This window comes from Protopterus annectens, chromosome 14.part0, assembly GCF_019279795.1.
Source record: "Protopterus annectens isolate FY-2018-M chromosome 14.part0, PAN1.0, whole genome shotgun sequence".
NCBI lineage: Eukaryota > Metazoa > Chordata > Ceratodontiformes > Protopteridae > Protopterus > Protopterus annectens.
This window is the reverse complement of record NC_056748.1, coordinates 15444471-15470148: the sequence shown is the minus strand read 5'-3', so window position 1 is coordinate 15470148 and position 25678 is coordinate 15444471. Positions and strand designations below refer to the sequence as shown.

At 37.3% G+C, this 25678-nt stretch overlaps 1 protein-coding gene across 2 annotated transcripts in view; it reads right to left on the bottom strand.

The window, feature by feature from the left end:
• Nucleotides 1-25678, bottom strand: part of RBM20 (RNA binding motif protein 20) — a 1470922-nt gene that overhangs the window by 215730 nt on the left and 1229514 nt on the right. For both annotated transcript variants that reach the window (XM_044055714.1, XM_044055715.1), the window contains exon 11: nucleotides 9945-10046. In XM_044055714.1, the coding sequence (XP_043911649.1) occupies nucleotides 9945-10046 (102 nt within the window). The remainder of the gene's footprint in view (nucleotides 1-9944; nucleotides 10047-25678) is intronic.

Genomic DNA, 25678 nt, shown 5'->3' with positions numbered 1-25678 from the left:
GGTAATTACGGAGCCAATTCACAGCAAAGTAATGGGACACTGCAATTGCTGGGTGTGGGTCCTGGTCCATTACCCTGCCTAGGACCCCATTTGACCATGATCTGTCTCTGATCACATGGTCATTTGAGGAGCAAGGTGGATTTCCCACTGCAAAAATAAGGTTTTTAGTTTTTTGTGTTGTTAATAATGTAATGCAAAATGGTAGTTCAGTATAGATGTCTCACACACACACACACACACACACACACACACACACACACACACACACACACACACACACACACACACACACATACACATACACACACACACACACACATATATATATATATATATATATATATACATATATATATATATATATATATATATATATAATATATAATATATATATATATATATATATATGTATATATATATATATATATATATATATATATTTATCCATGGCAGGGCTAGCCACCTAATGGTATGAACATTGGCTGTAGTTGATGCGGTCACTGTTGATGTGACACCCCAATCCCGTGTACAAAATTGGAAAAAGTGGGCTTTATATGCAGAGGAAGAAAAAGAGGTGCAAATACGTGCATACAGATATTGTAGCCACCTGATATAACTGCACTTCAGAGTTAACAGCTTTACTAATTATTATGCTGTTACGTTTGCACTTCATGATAATTAGTAATTATATTGATTGCTGATGTTTGGAAGCTTACCATTGTACTATGGCATGTGGTGCATAAACTGATGACCTTGAATTTCCCCCATCAAGGAATGTTTTCAGTATCTTCACCAAGAAAAATACTGTTAAAATGTGTGTTTTCCATACATTGATGTTACTTTGGTAAAATTGGGAACATGAACCTCAGTAACATCGGTAGTGGAAAAACATGAGTTGCCCCCATAGACTTTAATGGGCACACCACTATGCATGTACCCCATTAAAGCCTGTGCAGCGTGCTACCCCAAGGTAACATCACAACAGGAAAAATGTAATTTATTTTGGCTGCTGTGGTGCAATAAAATATTTTGCAAGTCATTTTATTAAAAAATGTCCCAAAATGTGAAGAATGAAAGCACTCTCTGTTCTCCTGGGTATAGTGCCTAGCATGTCTTCAGACCTTTCGGCAACTGTAGGGTAGTATATGTATTTGTTAAGTATGTCATCACTTCATGACAGATTCCTTGGGACACCATATCTGAATTCCTAGAAGTCCAAATCACAATAAAAAAAGACTTGTTATCTCTTCATAGCAAGTTGTAAATACCCTCTATGTCTCCTTCTGAGCAAGCTAGTTATCATAACACATTAGGTGAAATTCCCATTAAACCCAATGCCTTTCTAATGGGTACTTCAACTATCCATCAATAAACTGGTTGATACTGTCAATGGTCAGCATGCCAAGCACTGTCTTGACATTAAAAATGATAATATCTTTCACAAATAGTTTACCATCCTATTAGTGGCCCCAGTATCCTGGATCTTGTCCTCACAAATGTGGCCACTTCTTGCACATGTATCATCATGTCTTGTTAAATGAAACCATAATTTAGTGACACTTTCCTTTAAAACTAGTGATACTTCTCCTTTGAATCCTTCTTTGTTTCGGGAGTTCTCAAAAGCAAACCTTCTTCAGTTACTTTATGATCTGAATCAATTCTGCTCTAATCCACACCCAAAGGATAAAGCTGCTACCTATACCTCTGACTTCTATTCCCACTTAAACATCTATATTGATAAGCAGCCCCTATCCATACCAAATATAATAACAAATTTAAAAACAAACCCCTGTGGTGGAACACCTATATAAATAACTTACATGACAAGAGAAAGAAACTGCTTAATGCTCTTAAGAGGTCTCATTCTGCATAGCCTAAGGGCATACTTAAGAAAACCAACTTCTTCTTCTTCTTCTTTTGGCTTTTCCCGGTTAGTGGTTGCCACAGTGGATCACCTGTCTGCTCACGATTGGCAGTGGAGTTTTACAGTGTTGAGTTGCCAGCCCGGCGCCCAACCTTCCACAGAACGCACACACATGCACGCACTCACACCTAGGGCCAATTTAGAGTGTCCAATCCACCTACAGCATGTCTTTAGGATGTGGGAGGAAACCAGAGCACACAGAGGAAACCCACGTGACCACAGGGAGGACATGCAGACTCCGCACAGAAGGCACCCCAGCCGAGGATCAAACCGGAGAACCTCTTGCTGTGAGGCGATACTTAAGAAAACTAACAAAAAGCTTAAAAGAACCAGAGTAAGCACTTAAAATAGCCACTAAAACCAAACATAACTACAAATCTTTCTCTAGCTAAGTCAAGAAGTTAAGAAGTAATAACCAATAATATACTGAGCTTGTCCACAATAATACTACACTCTCTGACCCAAAGAAAATAGCTAAAACCCTAGCTAACAAATTTAGTGCAAATTTTGTTCCACCCACAGTTATAGCTATTCTACAGGTTCCACAATCCCAGACACCCCCTTTAATTACTACAGATCACGTTCTTGCAGCCCTCTCATATATTAAGAATACTTCATCTATGGACCCTGATAACATCCCAGGTTGTCTAACTATCAGTGCCAAATATGGTCTTTAAGAATCCCTACTCAAACTTTTTAATCTAAGCCTCTCTGCTGGTTACATTCCTGAAGCTTGGAAAACAGCCATTGCAATGCCATTATACAAGGGTAGCCCAGACACAGACCTGGTAGCAATAGACCCATTAGTCTCACTAGCCTCATATGTAAAGCTATAGAGTGCATTATCTCAGACCTCATTCATCTGGATATTGAATATTGAACCATAGACCCTCATCAATTCAGCTTTGGCAAAGGAAGGTCCTGCCTGTTTAACTTCATTAATTCCTTTGAAAAAGTAACAAAGCAGTAGATAGTGGTTATGCAATGCATGCAGCTTATCTGGACCTGGCCAAAGCCTTTGATAATATATCTCATGTAAGCATTATTGATAGATTTGCAAATGTGAATATAAACCCTTTTGTCGTTCAGTGGACAGCTAACTTTTTGTCTGACAGAGTCATAAGTGCCACTTCTGAAAGCAAAATAAGTTACCAGTGATGTGCCACAAGGCTCAGTTTTGGGTCTTCTATTTAGCATATATTTTCCAGACCCTCAGGTCAACTGTGGTTAATTAAATTTGCAGAAGAGTGTAAATTGGGTGCTAATCTTCAATTGACATGCAATTGCTCCAGCATTGGTTAGAACATGTTAACAACCGGTGGAAGGACAATGGTCTCAATTTAAATGTAAACAAATATGGAGCATAGTTTATTTTGGCAAACAAAACAGTTTCACTTACTGTATAGGTGATGCACCCTCCAATTAGACACAGTTGTAAGGGATCTATGCACTCTTGTTGATTTATCCTTTGACCATCATGTCTCCATGGTAGTTTGGAAAGCCTTTTATCTGGTTCATCTCATTTCCACAGTCACTAGATTCAAAGAAGTCTTAATTCCCTTTTACTCACATCTTATTAGACCTGTTCTTGAATATAATTCTCCCTTTGGCATGTTTTTGTCTAAACATATCACACAAGTTAAGGGACCTTAGAGATTCTTAACTAAAATAATCATTGACCTCTAAAACCTTCATTATCAGGAGAGACTGGCAGCCTTTTCTCTGTACTCAATCTCTTACAGCCTTCGCCATGGAGACCTGTGTCAAACCTTTTGAGCCATAAAAGATCCATCTCTATTTAATATCCTTTTCCTTTGTAGAATTAGTGGTACCTCAAATACTCAGTTAAAAGAACTAAATCTTCACCAGCAGATAAATTAAGACATATTGTCATGATAGATTTATATCATAATGTATCCCTAAGCTCTGCAACAAACTTCTACTTCATGTCAAGCAGAGTCACACCCTTGCCACCTTCAAGATAAACCTAGATAACTGGGTAGGCAGCCTCAAATTCTCTCACGGTCTCGCTTGTCTTGCCCTGCTTGAAGCTAAAAGGAACTTTTGACTAGAGGTTTTTGACTGGGCTTGTAATGGTTTGCAGTCAGATTGCCTAGTACTTACCTATGAACCTATGAAGGACAAGAAGGAAAGTATGTGGCACGTGGCTCATCAAATGCCACAATCTATGCTAGAACATCAGCAGATCACTTTAAATAATAATAGATACAGTACAGCACAGAGAGCAACTGCCCATCCTTGTGCATCAAATCTTAATAACTTAATTTATAAACCCAATTACATCCAACAGAAACTACTGAACACAATATCAAATACTGACTTCCTTACTACTGGACAAGATTCAGTTGAAAGAGAATGAAATTTGTTGACCCCATTTGGAAGAACTGCAAGTTGTCAAGTGCTAATTCTTACAAGTCAGCAAATGCAGTAATTCCAACTGATACTTTCTGTTTCAGCAGAGACAGGGAATCACATTTTTTTTCCATTGTTGTGTCCATTGAGTGTGGTGTGATTGCTGCTGGGAGGCTTGCTTCCTCTAAAAAATATTTTCTTTGTTTATAATGTCCAGATGAAGCTAAGACAGGTTGGGTTTGTTTGGATGTGACCCAACGATTCTTAGTAGGACCTGTATTTTTCATAGCTGGATTGAGAAGTACTGATATCTCTGGGACAATTTATGAAGTATTGGCTAAACCTTGCTACTATATATGGCATCCAGGTAGGGCTTTTAGGTCTTCTTCCTAAAAAAAAAAAAAAAACTGATCACTGGCATATTAACTAATGCTTACAATAGAATGTTCAAGTCTAGTTTTTTTTTTTTTTGCTTGCAATTTTAGGAGCGCTAGGTGATCCTTGAAAGCCAGAGGAATCTACAGACCTGAGTAACATGCTGGAATTTCACTAATGCATTGTTTTAGTTTAACTGCAAGGCCAGATGGGGACGGAATTAAATCCTGCCTCAGGAATCTATATGTTAATGTAGCAAAGGCAAAACCATGTCTTTTTCTAAATGACTGACATTTAGGTCTGTTTGGGATTTCATGCATGCACATTCTGCAAGAAGCTTAGAGAACAAACTTAGCAGAAGTGCTTTGAAGAACCTGTGGCATTCTAAACACATGCAGAGAAGTACTGGCTGCCCCAGGAAGTGCATATTCTAAACACAAACTCAAAAACACCTTTCAATATCCCTGCAATCTGCAGACTACATGGCAAGCTCCTAGTTATGGATGCATGTTGTGAGGAAATCCTCTGAAGATAGTATTTGCAGGTAATATGGCATATGGATATCGAACCAAAGCCCCAGACAGTTAACGTAACTAACCATCTCAAAAGAAGTTTTATTATATTAGTGACAGACCACCAATTTGATGCAGTAACCCAGCTTTTCAGATGTGAACCTCAACAAGAGTACAGTGTGTTAAAGAGTAGCATACCACTCAGTGTACCTCATGAGGAACGTTTTTTAAACGATATCCATGAAAATAATATGGAATCATGTTACTTCATTAAAATAACTTTTTATAAGTATAAAGTAACACATTTTAAGCACCCTGTAAGCTTACTAATTGAAGTTGCTAATAAGATTTTAGTAACTGTTCCACATTTTGGCCATTTATTCCACTTTATGAGAGGCATTGTTCTACATTCTTGAGATGGAAGGCTGATAACTATGCAAGAATAATTTTAAACTAGGGATGCATTTATTTTTATTTTTATTTCTGTCCTTTGTCTGTAGTTTTTCAAAAATATTTAATGAAGTAAAGCAGCCATGAGACAAAATTTTGAATGTTCACACCATATCCAAAAGTGCGTAGCTTTCCTACTTCCTATTTTTTCCCTTTCCAGATCTGCAATTCATCCTAGTCATATCCAACATACATAAATAAATCTGTTATACTCATATTTCTACCCCCTACCTCTCCTCCCTATCCCCACCCCTCACAAACTAGCCTAACACCACCTTTTCCCTTTCTTACCCCTTATCCCCTATAATTTTACTCTATCCCCATCTTGTTAAACTACAGCTTACTTACTTATACTTTAAATTTTCTCTACTTTTTCTACCTCAATCACCTATGACAATTTTCCAGTTAACAGTTTTTAGCTTAGTCTGATACAAGCATATTATCTGCTCTGATCATCACTATCAGTGTTATAACCTGAAAGCCAAATTCACGTTTAATAAACAGGATGCACTGATCTTTATCACTATTTCAGACAACATGTCCTTTAACCTATGTGACATCAGGTATTACATTCTAAGGCTGACTATTAATATTCTTCTCAAAGTAAATCTCTGTAATTTTATGTTTCTCTTAAATCCTTGTACATTTTTGTATGCTATATCATTGTTGTACATTTTGTAACATTGTGTATTGCTATAAATTGTTACGGAGCTTTTCTCCCTGGGCCTCCGCTGAAAATGGGCTCTCTTCCTAGTTGGACTTTCCTGGTAAACAAATGTAAAATAAATAAAATATCCATCCTAACTGCCTTGACAGAGTGATGTTAAAGTCTGATGGAAAGCACTGGAATCTTTGCAGTAAGGAGCAAGTTTGCAGGAAATAGTTATCTGTATATGTATGTAGCAAAAAAGGACACATAGTTTTATTAAACTATTTTCTCGTAAATCTGTGGGCTTGGTACAGACTATCTCTGTATGTTTATGTATGTAAATAAAACTTTAGTCACAGAAAACGAAGAAGCAATGCTTTGCTGGTACACTGAGTATTAGAATTTCGTGTTTGTTCCAAGTTACTTGAAGCTTACTGAGCTCAAACTTACCCTCTCAGTTTATGCCCTCACGTAATGATCTAGATTAACAAGCTGCACGTAACTCATGAATAATACAGGAAAACTGTTTAAGGATGATGGTCATTTATAATGCTATAAATTATCCTGTATGAGTGTGAGAAGCACTAACCCTTCTGGTAAACCAGTGTTCAGATATATCCGAAGAGGAACTGCCTGCAGGGACTGGGACATAATTACCAATCCCAACCAGTCCCTGCTCAGGCTATAAGTATAGTAAGTCATGGAATGCAGAAAACCCAGAGATGGAAAGGGAGATTACAACAGAACAGAGCACACATTGGATTGTGAGAAGACCTACAGGGGAGAGGGAAGGAGGGCCAAGAGTTTTGGCACTCATTTCACTGTTAACAAGGAACAAAGGGGAGCATGAGCCGATGTACCAGATCATGAAGGGGGATTCAAAGGAGTGGAGTTAATGAAAAAGAAAGAGGGGTGGAAGGGAGCAGTACTTGTAAACGAGCAACTATTGACTTCACATCACAGTTGTCAAAACAAAAATAGCTCAAGTTAGCATTTGCTCATGTTTGATTGCTTGCATTTAGTTGAGCAAGATTGTATGCACTGACAGTATAGCAGGTTGTGGGTGGTCTGAAATTGGGGCACCTTGGAGAAAAACCAAGATTGTCATTACATTATTTGTCAGAACTGCTTTTTCTAAAATGTTTTGGGACTTTGGAGTAAGAATAATAAATAAAAAGAGTTACCTCCTGTTGGGAGTTCATAAGCAGATAAGCTGACATGCAAGTACTGCAAACATGTTTACTCAAGTTGTGTGAGCTGCTATGATGCCAGGTACATTAATCTGAGAAGTCATATTGGATTGGGGTGGGCAAACAGAAATTACTACATTTGCTGAGCTTGTGATATTGTATAATTTGACTGATGCATTTAAGGGGGTTTGGGATAACAAAATAAGGAATGGAGTCCATGAAGGCAAATCAACTGCAGGATGTAGTCTGCATACTGTGATCAGGGAAAATGGACACTCTCTTTATGAGAACAAGAATATGACATTATAAAGCTTATTTGTGATACTGAATAAAGTAATGTTTATTTTTCTTTCTTCCCTTCTTCGCCCTTCTTCTCCTTTCCTCTGTTCCCTACCCTTCCCTTCTCTGTTAGGTATTCCCCTTTAAAGCCTCCTACTTGGGAACGTGCAAACCCTTCATTGTGTTACATACCTTAAATCAAAGATGCAGCATATACTTAAATTATTACAGGGGATGCTTTTTAATGGATGCTCACCTTACTAATGTGTGCTAACCCTAACATTGCCCCTAACACAAATGCTACAGCTTAACTTAAAAAAAAAAATAGAAGTTGGTATTATGCAGGGGTTTTAGTGTAAAGACCGGAAAATAAATGTGCTTTTTGTGGTCTTTAGTAAGTTCACAGGTGCATGTTTTCAATAGTGTGTCAGTTTAAAGTACTGTGTCGTCTGTTTTAATTTCAATTTAATGATATTTTGATCTTCCACTCTTTGATCATATTACACACACACACACACACACACACACACACACACACACACACACACACACACACACACACACACATACATTTTGTTTACTATTAAAATCTGGAAAGTCAAAATAATTTTCAAATTGTTGAAAATAAATGTTGAATTCAATATTTCAAAGTGTCATAATTTCAAATGCTTATTTTCTGACAGATTTTACATTATTAATATCAATATTCTCTGACATGGTATTTATAGTTTGTAGTGCGTTATCAGAACATCGAACACACATTACTGAATGTACACTAACATTCGCTACTGTGCATTCGGACATTTGCAGAACGACATTACATAAACTTGGAAAGAGACATTCGTCCATTCTGGTTTCATGTAAGTCGTTCCCGATTTTAATAGTAAAGCCATCTATATATATATATATATATATATATATATATATATATACACACACACATATATATATATATATATATATATATATATATATATATATACACACACACACACACACACACACACACACACACACACACACACACACACACACACACACACACAAACATACACAGACTGAATAGCCTTGACAAGTCTACAACTAGTATTTTCTCCTTTGCCACTGTTACACTGATGTGACTGTAATTCACATTTTGGTTCGCGTATCAACAGATAGATAATATTTTTGCTCTACCCACTTAACACATTTGTAACATACTCCATTAATACAGCATCATTCACATTTCCACACAGGGATTCCTTTCAGTACAACAGAACACTTCCTTTCTGCCATTAAAACTTGGGAGCATTCAGAAGCTCTTCACTGTGTCTTGGATTATACCCTGGTTATATAATACAATTTGTTTTTTTAAATGTCTTTGAATTATATGACGCTGCTTTTATGCAATGAGCAGGATTAGGGCAGCACCTTTGTGTTTGTCAGTGAAAGCTGTAACATGCATTTAATACTGCACTCAGTGTATATGGCTCCCTCAGAACATTATATAGATATATCTCTTTCCATTGCCATTTTGGGAGTGTCATGTGGGACAACTATTTTTGTAAATGCATAAGTTCATTTTTGCTGTGATCTTCTTGGAATCTGGTTCTCCATATTTACACCAAAAAGTGGGTAGTTGTAATCACAAGTTGTGAATTAATTACATAAAATGAATTAGTGGTCATCTCATAAGACAGATCACTGTGTTGTCTGTCTTTATTCAAGTGTTGAGACTAAAATGCAAATTAATACCCTGAGTTTATTTTAAACAACTTTACTAATGACAAATTACCAATTATAATATGTGTGGTGTATGTGTGTTTGTGTACATGAACAGAACAGAATTTTATACATGGCCTTAGTATGGAAGCATTTTCAAACATGTCAGACTTTGTTGATTAGGTTCTTGCAGCATCAAGTGCTTTGAATATGCAAAACAGTTCTGGTTCTCTGCTTGCAAAAATATTACTTCTGAGCCAATTTCTAAATGAATGTGTTATACTTGAAGCTTATACCATTTGCATGCAGAGAGATGTTACTCATTTAACTGATTATTACAGCAGAAAACTATGAGTATGATTAACATTTAGCAATCCGTACTTTAAATATAGTTATTGTACATATTTTAGCATGTTATCCGCAGAGATACATGTAACATACAGAAATACCTTTACTGTGGCTACAAACAAGGAAAGAGCATTGAATATTACCTTATCCTTTCTGTCATGTTCAAGTTTAGTTTCCCCTGATTTTTCGTCATCTCTCTCAGGTGATGATAAACCATCCTTAACAGTATGTTCTGTCAGCTGCACCTACAATCACAGTATAACATGTTTTAGCAGCAGTAGAACATGGAGGAATCCTTTAAAAAACTAAACAAGAAAAAAAAAAGAGAGAGAAAAGGTGAACATAAACAGAATTCGGCCTTATTCTTTTACAGTTAAAGAAGGTCAAAAAGACAGCATGGTATAAAGCCCTGCACACCAAGACATTGTTTCAGGAGTCAACTGAGGCTTGCCACCATACTTAATGAACAGTGCAAGGATGTGAAAATAATTTATAGTAACAAAGACTCAGGGCACTTTTAAGTAAAATAAACCACTGTAGCATACATATTTTGGTGGTTTACTATGACACTTATAAAGTGCAGGGTATCGAGTGACACATAGTCAAATCACTGTTTTCAAAACAGCAGTGAATCAAACCAAAAGTGGTCGCTTTGAATGATCGAGTGACGTTACACTCGATCATTCCTGACTCGACATGCTGGGAGATCGCGGTTCAGTGGGTAACAGAGAATGAGCCCATTTCCTCACTGTAGTGAGATCTCGTAGTTTGTATATTTAACGTGCAGGGGTGTGGGGGGTGCAGCGGGGTGTAGACCCCATGCAAAATAGTAGCATAAACGTACCATTGACTATAGAGTGTAACTGTATATCAACGTGAATATCATGAGTGACTGACTTCACCTCCTGCTATGTTGAATATATCGAACCACGGTTGTCAATGTATTCATTTTTGCCTTGGTTTACTTTTCGGCATTCCGGATACAGCATTTCAGGTTGACATTGTAAACGGTCAACCAAAGCAGATTCAGAATGCCAATAGTAAAACCTATTTTGCTAATATGCTCTGGACAAAATGCAAAGGGTAAAGGTTAACATAGATTAATTTGATAAAGGAATTATACTTAATCTTCTAATGAAAAACTGCTACCAAACCTGTTCTCTTTTAGTGTCTTCTCTGTGTCATCTGACATAATCAAGATATCTGTTAGGCTTCCTAGGTATTCAGCTGATAAGCTAACCTTGCTTGATGCATTCTTTTTTTTTTTATTAAATAGACTGGGATGTCACTGCATACGAATTACTCTGGGCCTTTGCATATAGACAGTACTATTATGGTGTTAATGTTTTTTTTTTTATTTCAAATGTGTCATTTTATACTTCAGATTTTTCCCATAAAACACAGTCTGTAAACACAGCAACACACTAAAAACCTTAGTAAAACATGAAAAGCATATATTCCCAGCATGAGCTAGCTCAGTCTACTGCCTTGTTTAAACCCCTATATAGATACTTGGAGCACTGTCAATGGCCTGTCATGCCTTACTGATTATTAAAGAGGTTTTGTCTACAAAAGAAAAAAGTGAAAACAATGTTAGAATATCCCTCACCCTTTTGAATGTTACTTTAAGGCCAGTAGTAGGATAAACTCTCACAATTAAATTTAACTGTACTTCTAATCTGCACTTAATTAAAATATCAGATCACCTTGTTCAGTGAATGCTGAGTTTGGAGATATTGTAGATGAAGAAGAGGTGGTTGATGCGGCCAGCCAATTGGACCCTTTAGAATACCCCCCTCTCCGATGTTCAGAAAGATTAATGAACCAGAGGGCCCCTCAATATTATTATCAACCTCAGAAGGGAGGAAGGGGAGGGGGACATCAAGGGATGATGAAACATCAATTTCACTAACACCAAAGTTACTAATTCATGACCAAGTTTTAGACAAACCATTAGGAAGTGACCTCAATGTGAGATGTTTTGATGAAATCACTAGTGAAAATAATATATTCACATATAGGAATTACAACATTTTTAACTATACTGGCACTGAACTAACTGTTGACCATTTCAGTTTACTTTCCAGAGGTTTTAAATTTGTGCCATACAAAAAAATGTGACATCACTAGGCTGTTACTGGATTTTAAAATGTTCACTAGACAACTTCATTTGGAAGTCATGTTTCAGGGACAAGCTAAAATGGACACACAGACCTGCTTAAGACACAAAAGTGAATATAACCCACCTATACACTCTCAACTGAAGAATTCTGATGTTATAGTGAAGGAACTAAGAAAAGTTGTAGGTAAAACCAAAAAAGTACAACCAAAAAGTACAACTTAAATACAAACGAGAGAAACATATTAGGTCAGCTTCAGCAAAATTCACAGATTAGGGTTATTAAACCTGATAAGGGAGGGGTTACGGTACTTATGGCCCAGGTGATCTATGAAGGGTAGATGAATGAAATTCTGGGAGACCATTCTACTTATAATAGGGTTTCTAAAAATGAGATCCACGTGGCCTACAAGAAGATAGAAGTGGCCCTCAATGATATGTTGTTGGAAGGATTAATTAATATAGAAACATTTAGATTTTTACATGTTTCCCAACCCAGGATACCCACTATGTTTGGGATCCCCAAGGTCCATAAAAAACAGATTAATCCCCTCTCAGACCTATAGTGTCGACTGAAGGCTCCAAAACTATGCCATTAGCAAAATTCTTAGATGTGAAGTTGAAAAAACTTTGGAACATGGAGAAAACAATCTTGAAAGATTCTTGGGAATTTCTTCAGGGTATTGATATGAACATGACCTATGATAATACCATTTTTGTAACAGTGGACATCAAAGATCTATTTACAATTATTCCCCAAAAAGAGGGGCTAGCTTGGCTTGAAGCTGCTTTGGTGGATAAAACCAGAATTTACAGTGATGATTTGCAGGTTATTCTAAACCTTATGGACATAGTTTTGAAAAATAATTTCATCTACTATGGTGGGGAATATTTCCACCAGGTAAGAGGGGTAGCTATGGGTGCTAATTGCGCACCGACTTATGCTAACATCATTTTAGCCTGGTGAAAAAACAATATATTTTTAATTCTAGATTTTGCGATTGTTGGATTTTATACAGACGCTTCTTGGATGATATTTGTATTTTTTGGAATGATTCAAAGGAGAAATTAGTGGAATTTTTGGAGTATCTTAACACCACCACATCCTTTTTACATTTCACTAGTAATGTTTCTTTTGATAAGGTTGATTTTTGGATGTGAGCATTATCAAAACAGATGGTGGTATTAAGTGAAAAGTTTTCCAAAAGGGGACTTTCTCCAACTCATATCTTCATTTTGAGAGCACTCATCCATATTCACAGAGGAAAAGCATTTTCAAGGGGCAATTGATTAGAGCCAGCAGGCTCACCTCTTCAGATGAGGATTTTGATGAAGAATGCCTTTTTCTTAGTAAACATTTTTTAGAAAGGTGCTACCCAAATGAATTATTGAATGACGCGGTGGTGGTGCTGTGGTAGCATTGTCGCCTCACAGTAAGACGCTGTCCAGTTCGATTCTCAACTAGAGCGTCTTCTGTGTGGAGACATGCGCGAATGGGCATACCTTCATTGAAGGTTGTGCGTCAGGGCTGGTAACTCGGCATGTAAAAAAAAAAACAACTACCAATCATTAGCGGACCGGAGTTCCGCTGTGGTGACCCCTAACCAGGAAAAGCCGAAAGACACAACAACTATTTTATATATTAAAAGTCGGTGGACGACAAGATTTAGACCCCTTCTGGGTAAAGGTATTGAGTTTACACCCAACAATGGTAAAACTAATGATGAGAAGTTTCATAGGGTATTCACTTTGGAATACAATAGTGATTCACATCGGGTGATTGAGTTGGTTAAAAAGGAGTGGGATAGATTCACCTCCCTTACTGATTTAAAGGGGATGCAACACAAGCCTTTAAATATTGTTTTTGAAAAATTGATTAATTTAAAGGAATTATTGGAAAAAAGGAATACTGCTCAGAGGGCTAGGAGCCTTGGTACGTACAAATGTGGGGCATGTGCACAGTGAAAACATGTAACAGACACTGATAGGGTGTTTATTAAATGCAGGAATAAATATATTTATGGTACCTGTCACAGTAATTGCAACTCCAGTGGTTTAGTCTATTTAGTATCCTGTGAGGCATGTTGTGCCTTTTATATAGGGAAAATAGAAAGACCCCTGAAAAGGCGGATTTATGAACATTTTTATGACATAAGCAAAAATAACAACAAAAATGCCCTATACAAACATTTACAGGAGTGTGCTCAAGCAATTTTTTTGTTTTTTGTACTGGAAGTTGTTCTCAAAGATGTTAGGGGGAGTTTGTGGGAAACCCGTCTCGAATATAGGGAGTTATACTGACAGGTAGTTTTGGACGCAGGAAGACACCCTGGTTTGAATGAAAGTATTTCACTTGCACCATTACTGAAGTTAAGAGCAGCTAAATTGTAAAAGTTTTTTATTGTTTTTCTAGTTTTTAGCCACTAGAGGGTAGCATTGTATAAGTTTTTATCTGTTTATCTTTTTAACTATATCATAAGGTGATTTTTTATAACTATATATATTTATACATTTTTATATATACACATCTACTAATTCAACATTCATTATTAATGATGTATTAAACATATACCTTTTTATCATGTTTTTAAATTCATCTATTGCTCATTGCTCTTGTACAAACACTTTTACTTGCTTTATTAATTGATGTTAGGCATTCATTGGTTTATTTTTTAATGTGATGAGGTATTTAAGGATTTTAAACTGGTGGATTTGGTTATCTGATGAAGTCTTGTGGACGAAAACGCATTGCGTATTGTCAGCGTTAATAAATTTTTCGTGATTTATTTCATCTGTGGTTGGTAACTTCATTTTTTCCAAACTCCTTTGTCTGGTTATCACCTTGTTCTTCTGTGCTCAGTACTGAGAAATAAATGCATTTCCCTAGTATATGGGTGTCTTTCACCAATTGTTTAACATTTTTTTTTTCTTAGAACAGACTTTTATTCTCTGTACATTATAAACTACAGTACAGGTGTTATTGACCCTGCATTATCTACAAAATATTCTTGCTTAATCAAATGCCTCCTGTCAGCTAACAAACTGGTAGGAATTTAGAGTCTTCTCTCTCTCGCCCTCTTAAGTACTGTAATCAGAAAAGTAACTGCTGACATTTCACAAAGAAAGGACCAGATAGCATAGCCCAAGTTAGAGGAAATAAAAGGCTGTACTATAAAATACTGAAAATATGCAAATGAAGGGCTGGTGAAAGAAAATATGAAATAATAATATTGTTACTAAGTATTCAAAATAGGAAAAGTGAGAGGACAAGGCATGTTGAGATCTTGGCCTGCTCCAGTTTCATTGCTCATTAGTAATCTGTATTTGGATACCACATGGCTAAATCCCAAGAGTGATGACCTTGTACTACATGGAAAGAAAAACTCTAGACATTCTCCAGGCACTTGAAAAGAATCCTAGCCTTGTTTGGATCTTGAAGTACTCAAGTGGCCTAAATCTCAGCTCACCCTATGCTGTATGGAACTGCTCAGAGGCTACCTGGCATTGTCTGCATAGCTGTTGCAGCTTTGCATGGACATTCGCTCAGAGGTCAGATCATCATAGAAGCTGAAGTCAGTCCTGGCACTAAATACGTATAATTCCAAGAAAGTTTTCCTGGGCAGGATGCCACAAGATGTGGGTATGCAAATGTGTATGGGAGTGTGTATACAAACGCACACTCACTCATACATGGTCACACACACATACATACTCACTCATGCATGGTAACCATGCATGGTATGCAAACAATTAGCAAAATTCTTTGCCAACTGAAACTCTGCTCTAAAATAAGTAATAGTATTTCCAGCTGCTCACCACTGCCTGGTAAAATATGCCCTCATTTCCAAAACGTGTGACACTTCACACAGGTAGAAATTTTTACAAGCCTCAACTAGCAGAAAATAAAATTTGCCACTTTGTATTACTAATGGACATCCACATCCACCACTACAACCTCCTAAAATCCTTCCAATGGCTACCAATGCAATCAGGACAAAATGATACTCAGGACACTGCTCTGTAAAATAGTAATATGTTGTCTGTACCTACCCCTCACATCAACTTTAATGATCTGAGACCCTCATACTCTTTTAGGGGGAGTGAAGATGATAGCAGCATCCTCACTAGACCATGTTTTAGTACAAAACAAAAACAAATGGAGACCTCCACGATGAAAAATAAACTTAATTTATTACAGAAACAAGCGCTTTCACGTACATCCAAGTAAGCTTCTTCAGGTTTTAAAAAATATAGCTCTGTACAGCTGCTTTATATATCTTAGTCAAACAAATTAAATTCAGTTCATAAATCACTTATTCAATTAATTAGTCAATTAGCCAAAATTTTGTTAAAGCTGAAGTAAAACTCAATATCATTAAAATCTATATTAAATTATTTTATATGTATAAAAATATATATGTATACATGTATAGAAATATATATTTTTGACTAGAACAACAACAACAACATTTAAAATATGATACTGAGAAAATGCAACAATCTAAAAATAGTATAAATCTATGTAAAACATGTGCAAAAATGCAAATACATATACGAGGCTGAGAAAAGCTAAACGCTAATAAGATGGTAATATGAAGCCAAGCAGTGGCTAACATCCAAAAATCCAAAAATTCAAAAATTCCTAGTCTCAAGTCTATTCAGTATAAGGTATAAACATATGAACATTAAACTTTAAAAATCTGGATATATGTATATGACCTGTGACAAAAAACTTAGATTTAAACATTTTTACCTACGTGTAGCTAATACAGGTTTTATGCTAACTGATTGATTAAGTCCTGGTAGAATATGGGATCTCAACCTTAAGATCCAGTTTAACTCAACTGTTTCTAAATAGTTCTAGCTGTCACCCCCCTCTCTTATTGGGTCTTATAACTTGTAAGACCCTAAATTTAAAAGTATGATCAGAGTGCGTATCTATGTGCTTAGCTAAAGCATTTGTTAAATTTTCCTTATGTCATAGATATGATTATAAATACAATCTTTCAACCTTCTAGAGGTTAAACCTACATAATAGGCCCTGAATTGTGTGCAGGTAGCTAAATATATCAAATTTCTAGTCTCACAGGTAGCATAAAAATCACAAATAAATACATAATTAAGCTCAGGAACAGTGAATCGATGGTCACTAATGATAAACTTACACATATTGCACTTATTACAGGGAAATGTACCATGTCTCAATGTCAATTTATTCTTAATAGCTATTTCTCTATTGGTTCTCTCAGAACATAATAACCTCTTTAAGTTCTTGCTGTTTCTATATCTAAAAGTTGGTTGTATACCTACTATATCACTGATGTCTCGATCTATAAGTAGTACATCCCAATTTTTCTTAATAATATTAGTGATATATTTAATATCATTGGTATATCTAGTGATAAAAGCTACCTTCCTGTTGTTAAAATTAACCTTAGAGGTGTATTTATTCTTCTGTTGTATCCTTCTTGCAACAATTTGTGATCCATTTCTAATATTTAAACTTAGAGCTATATCATGTGTGGATTGTACAACTTGTTTCATACTTTCTATCATTGGAATAGGGTAGCCCCTATCTCAAAATAATTCATGCAAAACATCAAACTGCATATTTCTATCTATACTGTTTTTACATAATCTAGAAATTCTTGTAAACTGATTTCTTACAATATTAGAAAATATAAACCGTGGATGCATACTATTAAACTGTAATAATGCATTCCTCCAGCATGGTTTTCGATATAATGTAGTTGAGACCATACCTTCTGTGTCTTTAAAAATGGTAATATCCAAGAAATCTATCTTGGATGATGATGACTCCATAGTAAACCTGAGAAAATCAGTAGTAGATTCTAAATAGGCAACTAGTTGTTCTAGCAGCTTTTGATCACCATTCCAAATAATAAGTATATCATCCACGAAACGTCTATATAGTACTATGTTTTGCATGAATATACTTTTAAATAAAAATTGGGGCTCCCAATAATACATAACCAAATTTGCATATGAATTAGCACCTACCCCTCGCATCAACTTTAATAATCTGAGACCCTCATACTCTTTTAGGGGGAGTGAAGATGATGGCAGCATCCTCACTAGACCATGTTTTAGTACAGCAGTTGATGAAAGGGTCTGCTCTATCTTCCAATTGAAACAAGAAAGTGGTAAATGTACCTAATTAAACCAGTCATTCCTTATTATGTATGACATAAACATCAGTTGTACAGACTAATTATACATGCTTTGTCAATATTATAAATAATGTATGCTCTAATACAGCTTAACAAATCTTTTATAAATAATATATGTCCTACTCAGTAGTTGTATTTGCTAGTAATCCCTTATGGTTTTGTAGTTATACTGCTTGAAGTCTTACTACTAAGTAATGTTACTAAATTTGGATCCAGGTTCTGGCTAAAAAGAGTCAACTGACCATTCCACTTAACTGATTAACAAAATGAAACTAGTCAATCAATCAATCAATCAATCAATAAATAGCTAAATAAATCAAAAGGCAATTTAGAGGCCCTGTCAGTTCAAATAAACAATGTCTTTAGGAAGGAGGAGGAAACTGCAGCGCCAGCAAACCCTACATGGAGACAATGGAGACATGCAGCGCATATGTAGGCTCTATACAGAAAGCACCCAGCAGCACCCAGCGAAACCCTACATGGAGAAATGCAGCGTATGTAGGCTCTATACAGAAAGCACCCCAGCAGCACCCAGCAAAACCCTACATGGAGAAATGCAGCGTATGTAGGCTCTATACAGAAAGCACCCAGCGAAACCCTACATGGAGACAATGGAGACATGCAGCGCATATGTAGGCTGTATACAGAAATCACCCCAGCAGCACCCAGCGAAACCCTACATGGAGAAATGCAGCATATGTAGGCTCTATACAGAAAGCACCCCAGCAGCACCCAGCGAAACCCTACATGGAGAAATGCAGCGTATGTAGGCTGTATACAGAAAGCACCCCAGCAGCACCCAGCAAAACCCTACATGGAGACGTGCAGCATATGTAGACTCTATACAGAGAGAACCCCAGCCGAGAACAAAAACAGAGACCCTTGAACATAAGAAACAATGGTAATTACTTCATCACTGTGCTTTTATGCATAAATTAGATTATGTTCCTCTCCTGTTCTTCTAATACTTCCCTATTAGCCCTCCTAATAGGGTTTGTGATCTAATTTATGCATTCATTATAGCAATAACCCAAGGCTGGGTGTGGGTAATGCTGGATTTACCCATGGTTGGCATGGTTTGGTCATGAGGGTGAAGCACGAGTGACCAAACAAAGCCAACCATGGGTCATTGCTATTATACAATGATGTTAGTTTTGTGTTGTGTTATGTTTGTGTTGTTGTTATTTAGATTTTTGTTTGCTTTACTTTGTATTCTTCCACTTTATGTGAGATAAAATAGTCCACACTTTGAGTTAGTTAGCCACAGCCCCTCTGATTTGTCTTGAACTTTTGAGAATTATATTCTAAACAATAGGAGGTGACATTTTATAAGTGTTATCCACCACTCTTCTCCAAAAGGCATTAATTTTCAAAGGAATTAAGAGGGAAGAGCTAAAAATGAAGGCAAAATCAAGGACACTTGTAAGGTACTCGGCTACCTACGCTTCTCAACTTCTTTCTCAACTATAGATGATAGAGGGCAGTTTTAAATAGATGAGCATGATTAAACTGGGGCCATCTGTTTGACTACTAGTAGGCGTTATTTGCTACCATTCATTCTGGGAACTAACACTGTCCAGTGTTTATATTGTAAACAGTGAATTTGTAAATGGTAGCAATACTTAAAGTACTGCACTATTTTTGCACAAAATGGTGCTACAGTAAAAACATGAACATTTCAGCCTATCTATCTATAAACAAGCCTATATACCAGAACTTGTGACAACTTTTGTGCTAGCTTTGCAAACCCTTCCCTCTCTACACTTTATTTTTGTCATGCATTATGGCCAGATCTGGAAAATAGATCTTCCTGATCTAGTGGTACAACCCTTCACCAGAACTGAGAGACAACTAGTTAAAACACTGTACAGCATTAAACGTTGATTACATCCTCTCAATTATAACAATGTCTTCAAATACTACAATACTTGTCCTGCAAGTTGCATCTAGCACGTCTGTTTAAAGAGGAGGAGCTTTGTCATGTGAATTGAAGCTTACATTTCTAGCATATTACACCTCCACTAACGGGCATCTCAGAATATCTGAAATAGTGTGTTGGAGTCGCCGTTATGCTGTTGGAATATTAATGATCCAAAAACAAACCCTGACACACGGGCTACTTCAGATCGGACTTCTTCTACTTCCACCATGTTGAAGTTTCTAACGTTCCGACAACATGACAGAATTAAGCAAAGTCTAGTTACCTCCAATTTTAGGGTTGTATAACATCACACAAATGCATTCAGATTGCATAGTGACGGATGAAGCTGTCAAGGAAGAGGCGATTAACTTACATCTGTTAGCGTTCTGGTATAAAGGCTCTCGTACAGAATGGACGATCTGCTATTTTGATATTTAGTGAAATTATTTTAATTGCACTACATAATAAAAAAGACAAATAGTAAACTGCAACCATCCCATCTTTTTGCTTATCATACAAATGTTTTTTGTTAAAAAATAATAATTAAGAAAGTGGAAGAAATTGGTAAGGATGGGCCTAAAATAAGGGAGATTTTTTTTTAAAATGATGCTAGCTTGGAAAGTTTATTATACAATGTCATGTCCGAAAAGAAAGGCAGGGCTGCATGATTTCTTAACGGACAGACATGTAACTTAGGTTACTTTGAACTTACAATGTGCACGCTGATTGGATTGACCAATCAGCATGCACGTTTCTCGTCTTTTCGGAGATGACATTGTAGAATATGTGTTTTTGTTTATTTAATGTTTGAGTGGAAGGTCCAACTGGACAGACTCCATTTAGGCAGAGGCCATGAGAGAAATGCTCCAGGTATACAACATTGTTCAACAAAAAGTATGCAATACAAACATAACTGCTGCACACATAGAAGTTAGTATATAGATCTGAATATAGGGGAAGTACAAAGACAGTGAACTGCTGGAATATGTGTCAATGAAGATGAAGTACTTCATGCATACTTTATTATAGACTGATAATTATACTTTATAATTTGTGGTTTGGTGCTGCATTAATTATATGTGATTTAACCAAAGCAATATTTGCAATATGGGACTCATACTGTGCACTGAAGACATATACAAGTGTATGATATATGGAAAGAAAAACAAATGCATCAAGATACTTCTCAACCTCTTAGCTCAAGAAATCTGGGCAAAGCCTAAAATAGTTGGGAGACAAAGGCACAGAAATACAGTAAGGACAGATTTTAAATATCGTTCTTATAAACTTAGAAAGTATCAAGATTTGCATTGGTGTGGACTTTCTGAAGGATATAAAGTGTGAAACTCAGTGTATGTTGTTATTTGCCAACTTCAATCCTCAATTAATTGTCAGAAAACCACAAATATTATGAGAAACAAACCTAAAATATTACACAAAAATCTGGACATTTTGCAGAAATCTGAACAGTTGAGAGGTATGTGCACCAACATTAAACCTGGTGTTTTACTCAGTGTACCTGGTATTATATGTGGTCAGTGCAAACAGAATGTAAATATAATCAGTATGCCCAGTAGACTAGGGATGTAACACATATTACAGTAGCGAATAGGTGTTATAAATATGGCGAACATGGATGATGGAGGAGATTAGCGACACAAAAAGGAAGGCAGAAAAAAAATCAAATCAGTGAATGTACTTTCAAATAGACTATATGGAAAAAAAAGAAAGAAGAAGAGAAAATTGTTAGAAGAAGAAGACTACAACAGAAAGGTATGAGAGGAGGACAGCAGGCAGGGGAAGGTATTTCTTAAGAAACTCAAGAGTCTGGTAATGGCAAAAATAAAGGTGTGAAACTGAGGAGATAGGATGTGAGGGAATATATGTGAAATATAAGAGTGATCGCCCCTATTTCATTATAGGAATATCACTGTAGTTCTTTGCAGTCAAGTACCTAGCTCACCAGTTCTGAGACAGTTACTTGTCAATCCGTTTTTGTATTTGCCGGATGAAAAGCACTGTGTTCAATATTGTGCTTAAACTCTGTTTCTTTGTGGAATAAGGAAGTGCACTTATTTTTACATCATTTGGCTTCCTTTCTGCAGTTGATCGAGTTACTGCTCGACTCCCTGGCGGATTTTTTTGCTTTATTTACAAGTTGTTTGTGTTTGGAAGTCCACCATTCCTGGTTCATTGTGTTTAGTTGAGGGTTACTTACCTGCTTAACACATTTATCTTGATGCTCCTTAAGATTTATTTATGTTTTCCTTTCGAGCAACATGCTTACTGTAAGGGAAGGGGGCTGTTTTACATATAGCCTTAAAATTTAATAATAAGGAGCCCTAACCATTTTCCCTACACACACTCAAGGTGAAATTACCTGAACTTCAGTAGCCTGCAGAAAAAAAAAGATGAACGGCATAATGCTGAACACTTTTTCCTGCAGGAAATCATTGCTGGTATGATTTCTAATTGTGCGCCAGCAATAATTCACTTTCTTAGGGAGATTTCCCCCTTCTTCAAGTTTGTGTGACCATGAAGTTAGATAGATAGATAGATAGATAGATAGATAGATAGATAGATAGATAGATAGATAGATAGATAGAATGTTGGGGTGTATGGGGGGGGCTTGTTCCTTACATCGGAAGGTACAGGTGGGCTTGCTCCCCATGGAAAAAAAAGAAAAAAGAGTTTTACATCCTTTTGGTTTTTGGGCACTTATTTCATTCTTTTGAAATGCTGACTTTCAGGAAGTTACCATTTCATAGTAAAACTACCCTAACCATTAAGATACTTCCTTTAACTTGGTTAAAAGTGAAGGTTCTCTTTGCAGTGGTTCTCCAGCAGTGAACATGCTTCCTGCACACACACAGACTGCTGGAATGCATACACCTTAAAAGAACTGAGAATTACTCTTCATATTTAGTTTTCTATGTGGACTTTGTAACAAGTGTTGAGGTTTTGGCTGACTTTATGATCTTATGTTACCTTGTTTTTAGAATGTATTTGCATTTTTCTACCTCCATACTTGCTGATTTATGTTTTACTCTTCATATTTAGTTTTTTTATGTGGACTTTGTAACAAGTGTTGAGGTTTTGGCTGACTTTATAGGTTCATAGGTTGGTACTAGGCTGTCAGCCCTAGGGCCTATACAAGCCTAGCCATAACAATTCCCTGGCTATTTCTTCCCACATTATTTACTTTCCTGGACCCCTGTCTAGCAGGGCGACTGATGTGATCCCTGGGGTGAATTTCCTTTCTCCCATCCAATCGTCAAGGTTCCTCTTGAAGAGGTCCAAAGAGGCACTCTGCTTGACATGTATGGGCAATCTATTCCAGAGTCTGGGGAGTCTCTGGGTCAGGAACCTATCCCTCCAGCATGCTTTGTTTATTGTGATGACAAGGTTTAGATCCCTGGCACGTGTAACTCTGAGGGATTGGGATTTCTTTAAGTGTAGCATGTCCAACAGCTCTGGGTTTGACATGGCCTTGTATGTTAAGCAGAGATCGCCTCTGAGTAGACGATATGCGACAAAGTATAGCTGGAGTTTTTTAAGGCGGTCAGCGTAGGGCATCTGCTTTAGGCCTGTGATTCTTTTAGTGAGGTATTTCTGAGGCCTTTCCAGTTGTTGCAGATGTCTTGAGAGGTACATACCAAATGGGGCGTTGTATTCTATAATGGGTCTAATGAGGGATGAGTACAGAGGGACAATGACCTCCTTTTTTCTGGATGAAAAGCCCTTTGTGATGAGGTGTGCCACATAGAAGGATTTCCTGACTGTTGTGGCGATGTGGTTATCGAAGGTGAGACCACTGTCCACCTGTGTCCCTAAGTCTCTTATCACACTTTCTGTGTTTAGTGTACTGCCACCTATATGGTAATTCATGGATACATGTGTTTTCCCAAAGGGGATAACAATACATTTCTTGGCATTGAGCTTGAGCCCATGGCTCTGGCACCAAGCATCTGTTTCTGTAAGGCCCTTTTGTAGAGTATCCACATCATTTGGGGATTCAATAATGGCTCCCAGTTTACAGTCATCTGCAAACTTTGTTAGCCAGAGTCCCTTAGTGTTGACCTGTACTTCAGAGAAGTAGATGCCAAACAAGAGTGGCCCCAGGACTGGACCCTGAGGTACTCCACTTGTCACTTGTCTGGAGCTGGATTTGGAGTCGGCTACTTTTACAGTGTGGGTTCTATCAGTAAGCCATTTAGCAACCCATTGAGTGACATAGGGATTAATGCCCAACTTAGTAAGTTTATCTATGATTCCAGAGTGGGGGATGGTGTCAAAGGCCTTGGCAAGGTCTAGATAGGCTGTGTGGACCACCTTACCCTTGTCCATGGCTCTGGAGACTGATTCAAAGAAGTCAATCAGGTTCAGGAGACAAGATCGGCCCTTCACAAACCCAAACTGGGTGGGGTCCAGTGTTTGAAGGTTGCCAATGTCTTTGTTTATAAGTTCCATGATAATACACTCCATGGCCTTGCAGATAAGGCTTGTCAGACTGATGGGACGGTAGTTTCCGGGATCCAAGGTGGATCCCCTTGTGGATTGGGATAACTGTAGCTCTTCGCCACTCAGTGGGCACGAAACCTGAGGTGAGGCTATGATTAAACATGACACTTAGGTGAGGTGCCAGTTCATATTGTAGTTCATGTAGTACACAGCCCAGGATGTTATCTGGTCCCATGGATGCTGTATTCTTGGTTTTAGAGAGTGCGTTTTGTACCTGTGTGGCCGTTATTACTGGAATTTGGCAATCTTCCGGTATTGAGATGGGCCATTTAGGGGGTGAGAGGGGGTGAAGTTGGCACTGAATCGATCTGCCAGGATATTGGCAATATCCTTCGGATCAGTATATTTAATGCCATTCTGTTTTAGCTCAGAGCAGATCTGAGCATTGCCATTTAGATTCCTGACATAGTTATAGAATGCTTTGTGGTTGTCTTTGGAATCTTTGGCAATTTTATTTTCGTAACTAGCTTTGGAGGATTTTATGAGGCATCTCAGTTTCTTACTGAGGGTAGTAAGGAAGTTTTTTGCATCCTGGGATTTTCCTCTTTTCTGCAAAAGTTTCTTCCTTTTGTTGTAAAGTTTGTTTATGGCAGGGGACCACCAGACTGGCTTCATTTTTTTGGATGAGAGCATTTTGGTTCTATTTGGGATGGCACGATTCATGCATGAGTGGATGTGCTCGTACAGTGCCTTAGTGTAGGATTCAGCAGTTAAACTTCCAGTTCCCGTCTGCATGGGTGTCATGAAGTTTGTCACTTCTGACTTGAGTAGCATGAAGTTGGCTTTGGAGAAGTTTTTTATGGTGGTTTCTTTACTGGGGGGTGGGGGTGGGATGTGGATGTTAAGGGTGATTAGCTTATGGTCAGACCTGACTAACGAGGGGGTGACCATAGGTATGGAGCATTGATTTCCCATGTTGGTAATGACCAGGTCTAGGATATTGGGGCCCCTGGTGGGACTATGGATTCGTTGATCCAGGGCGTTGGAATTTATGAATTCCAAGAACCGTTGCGCAAAGGTGTTGGGACATGAGTAGTTTTCCCAGTTAATGGCAGGGTAGTTAAAATCACCCGGTATTAGGGTGTTTGGTTCTATCTTAATATTTTCCAGTATGTTTAGAAAGGT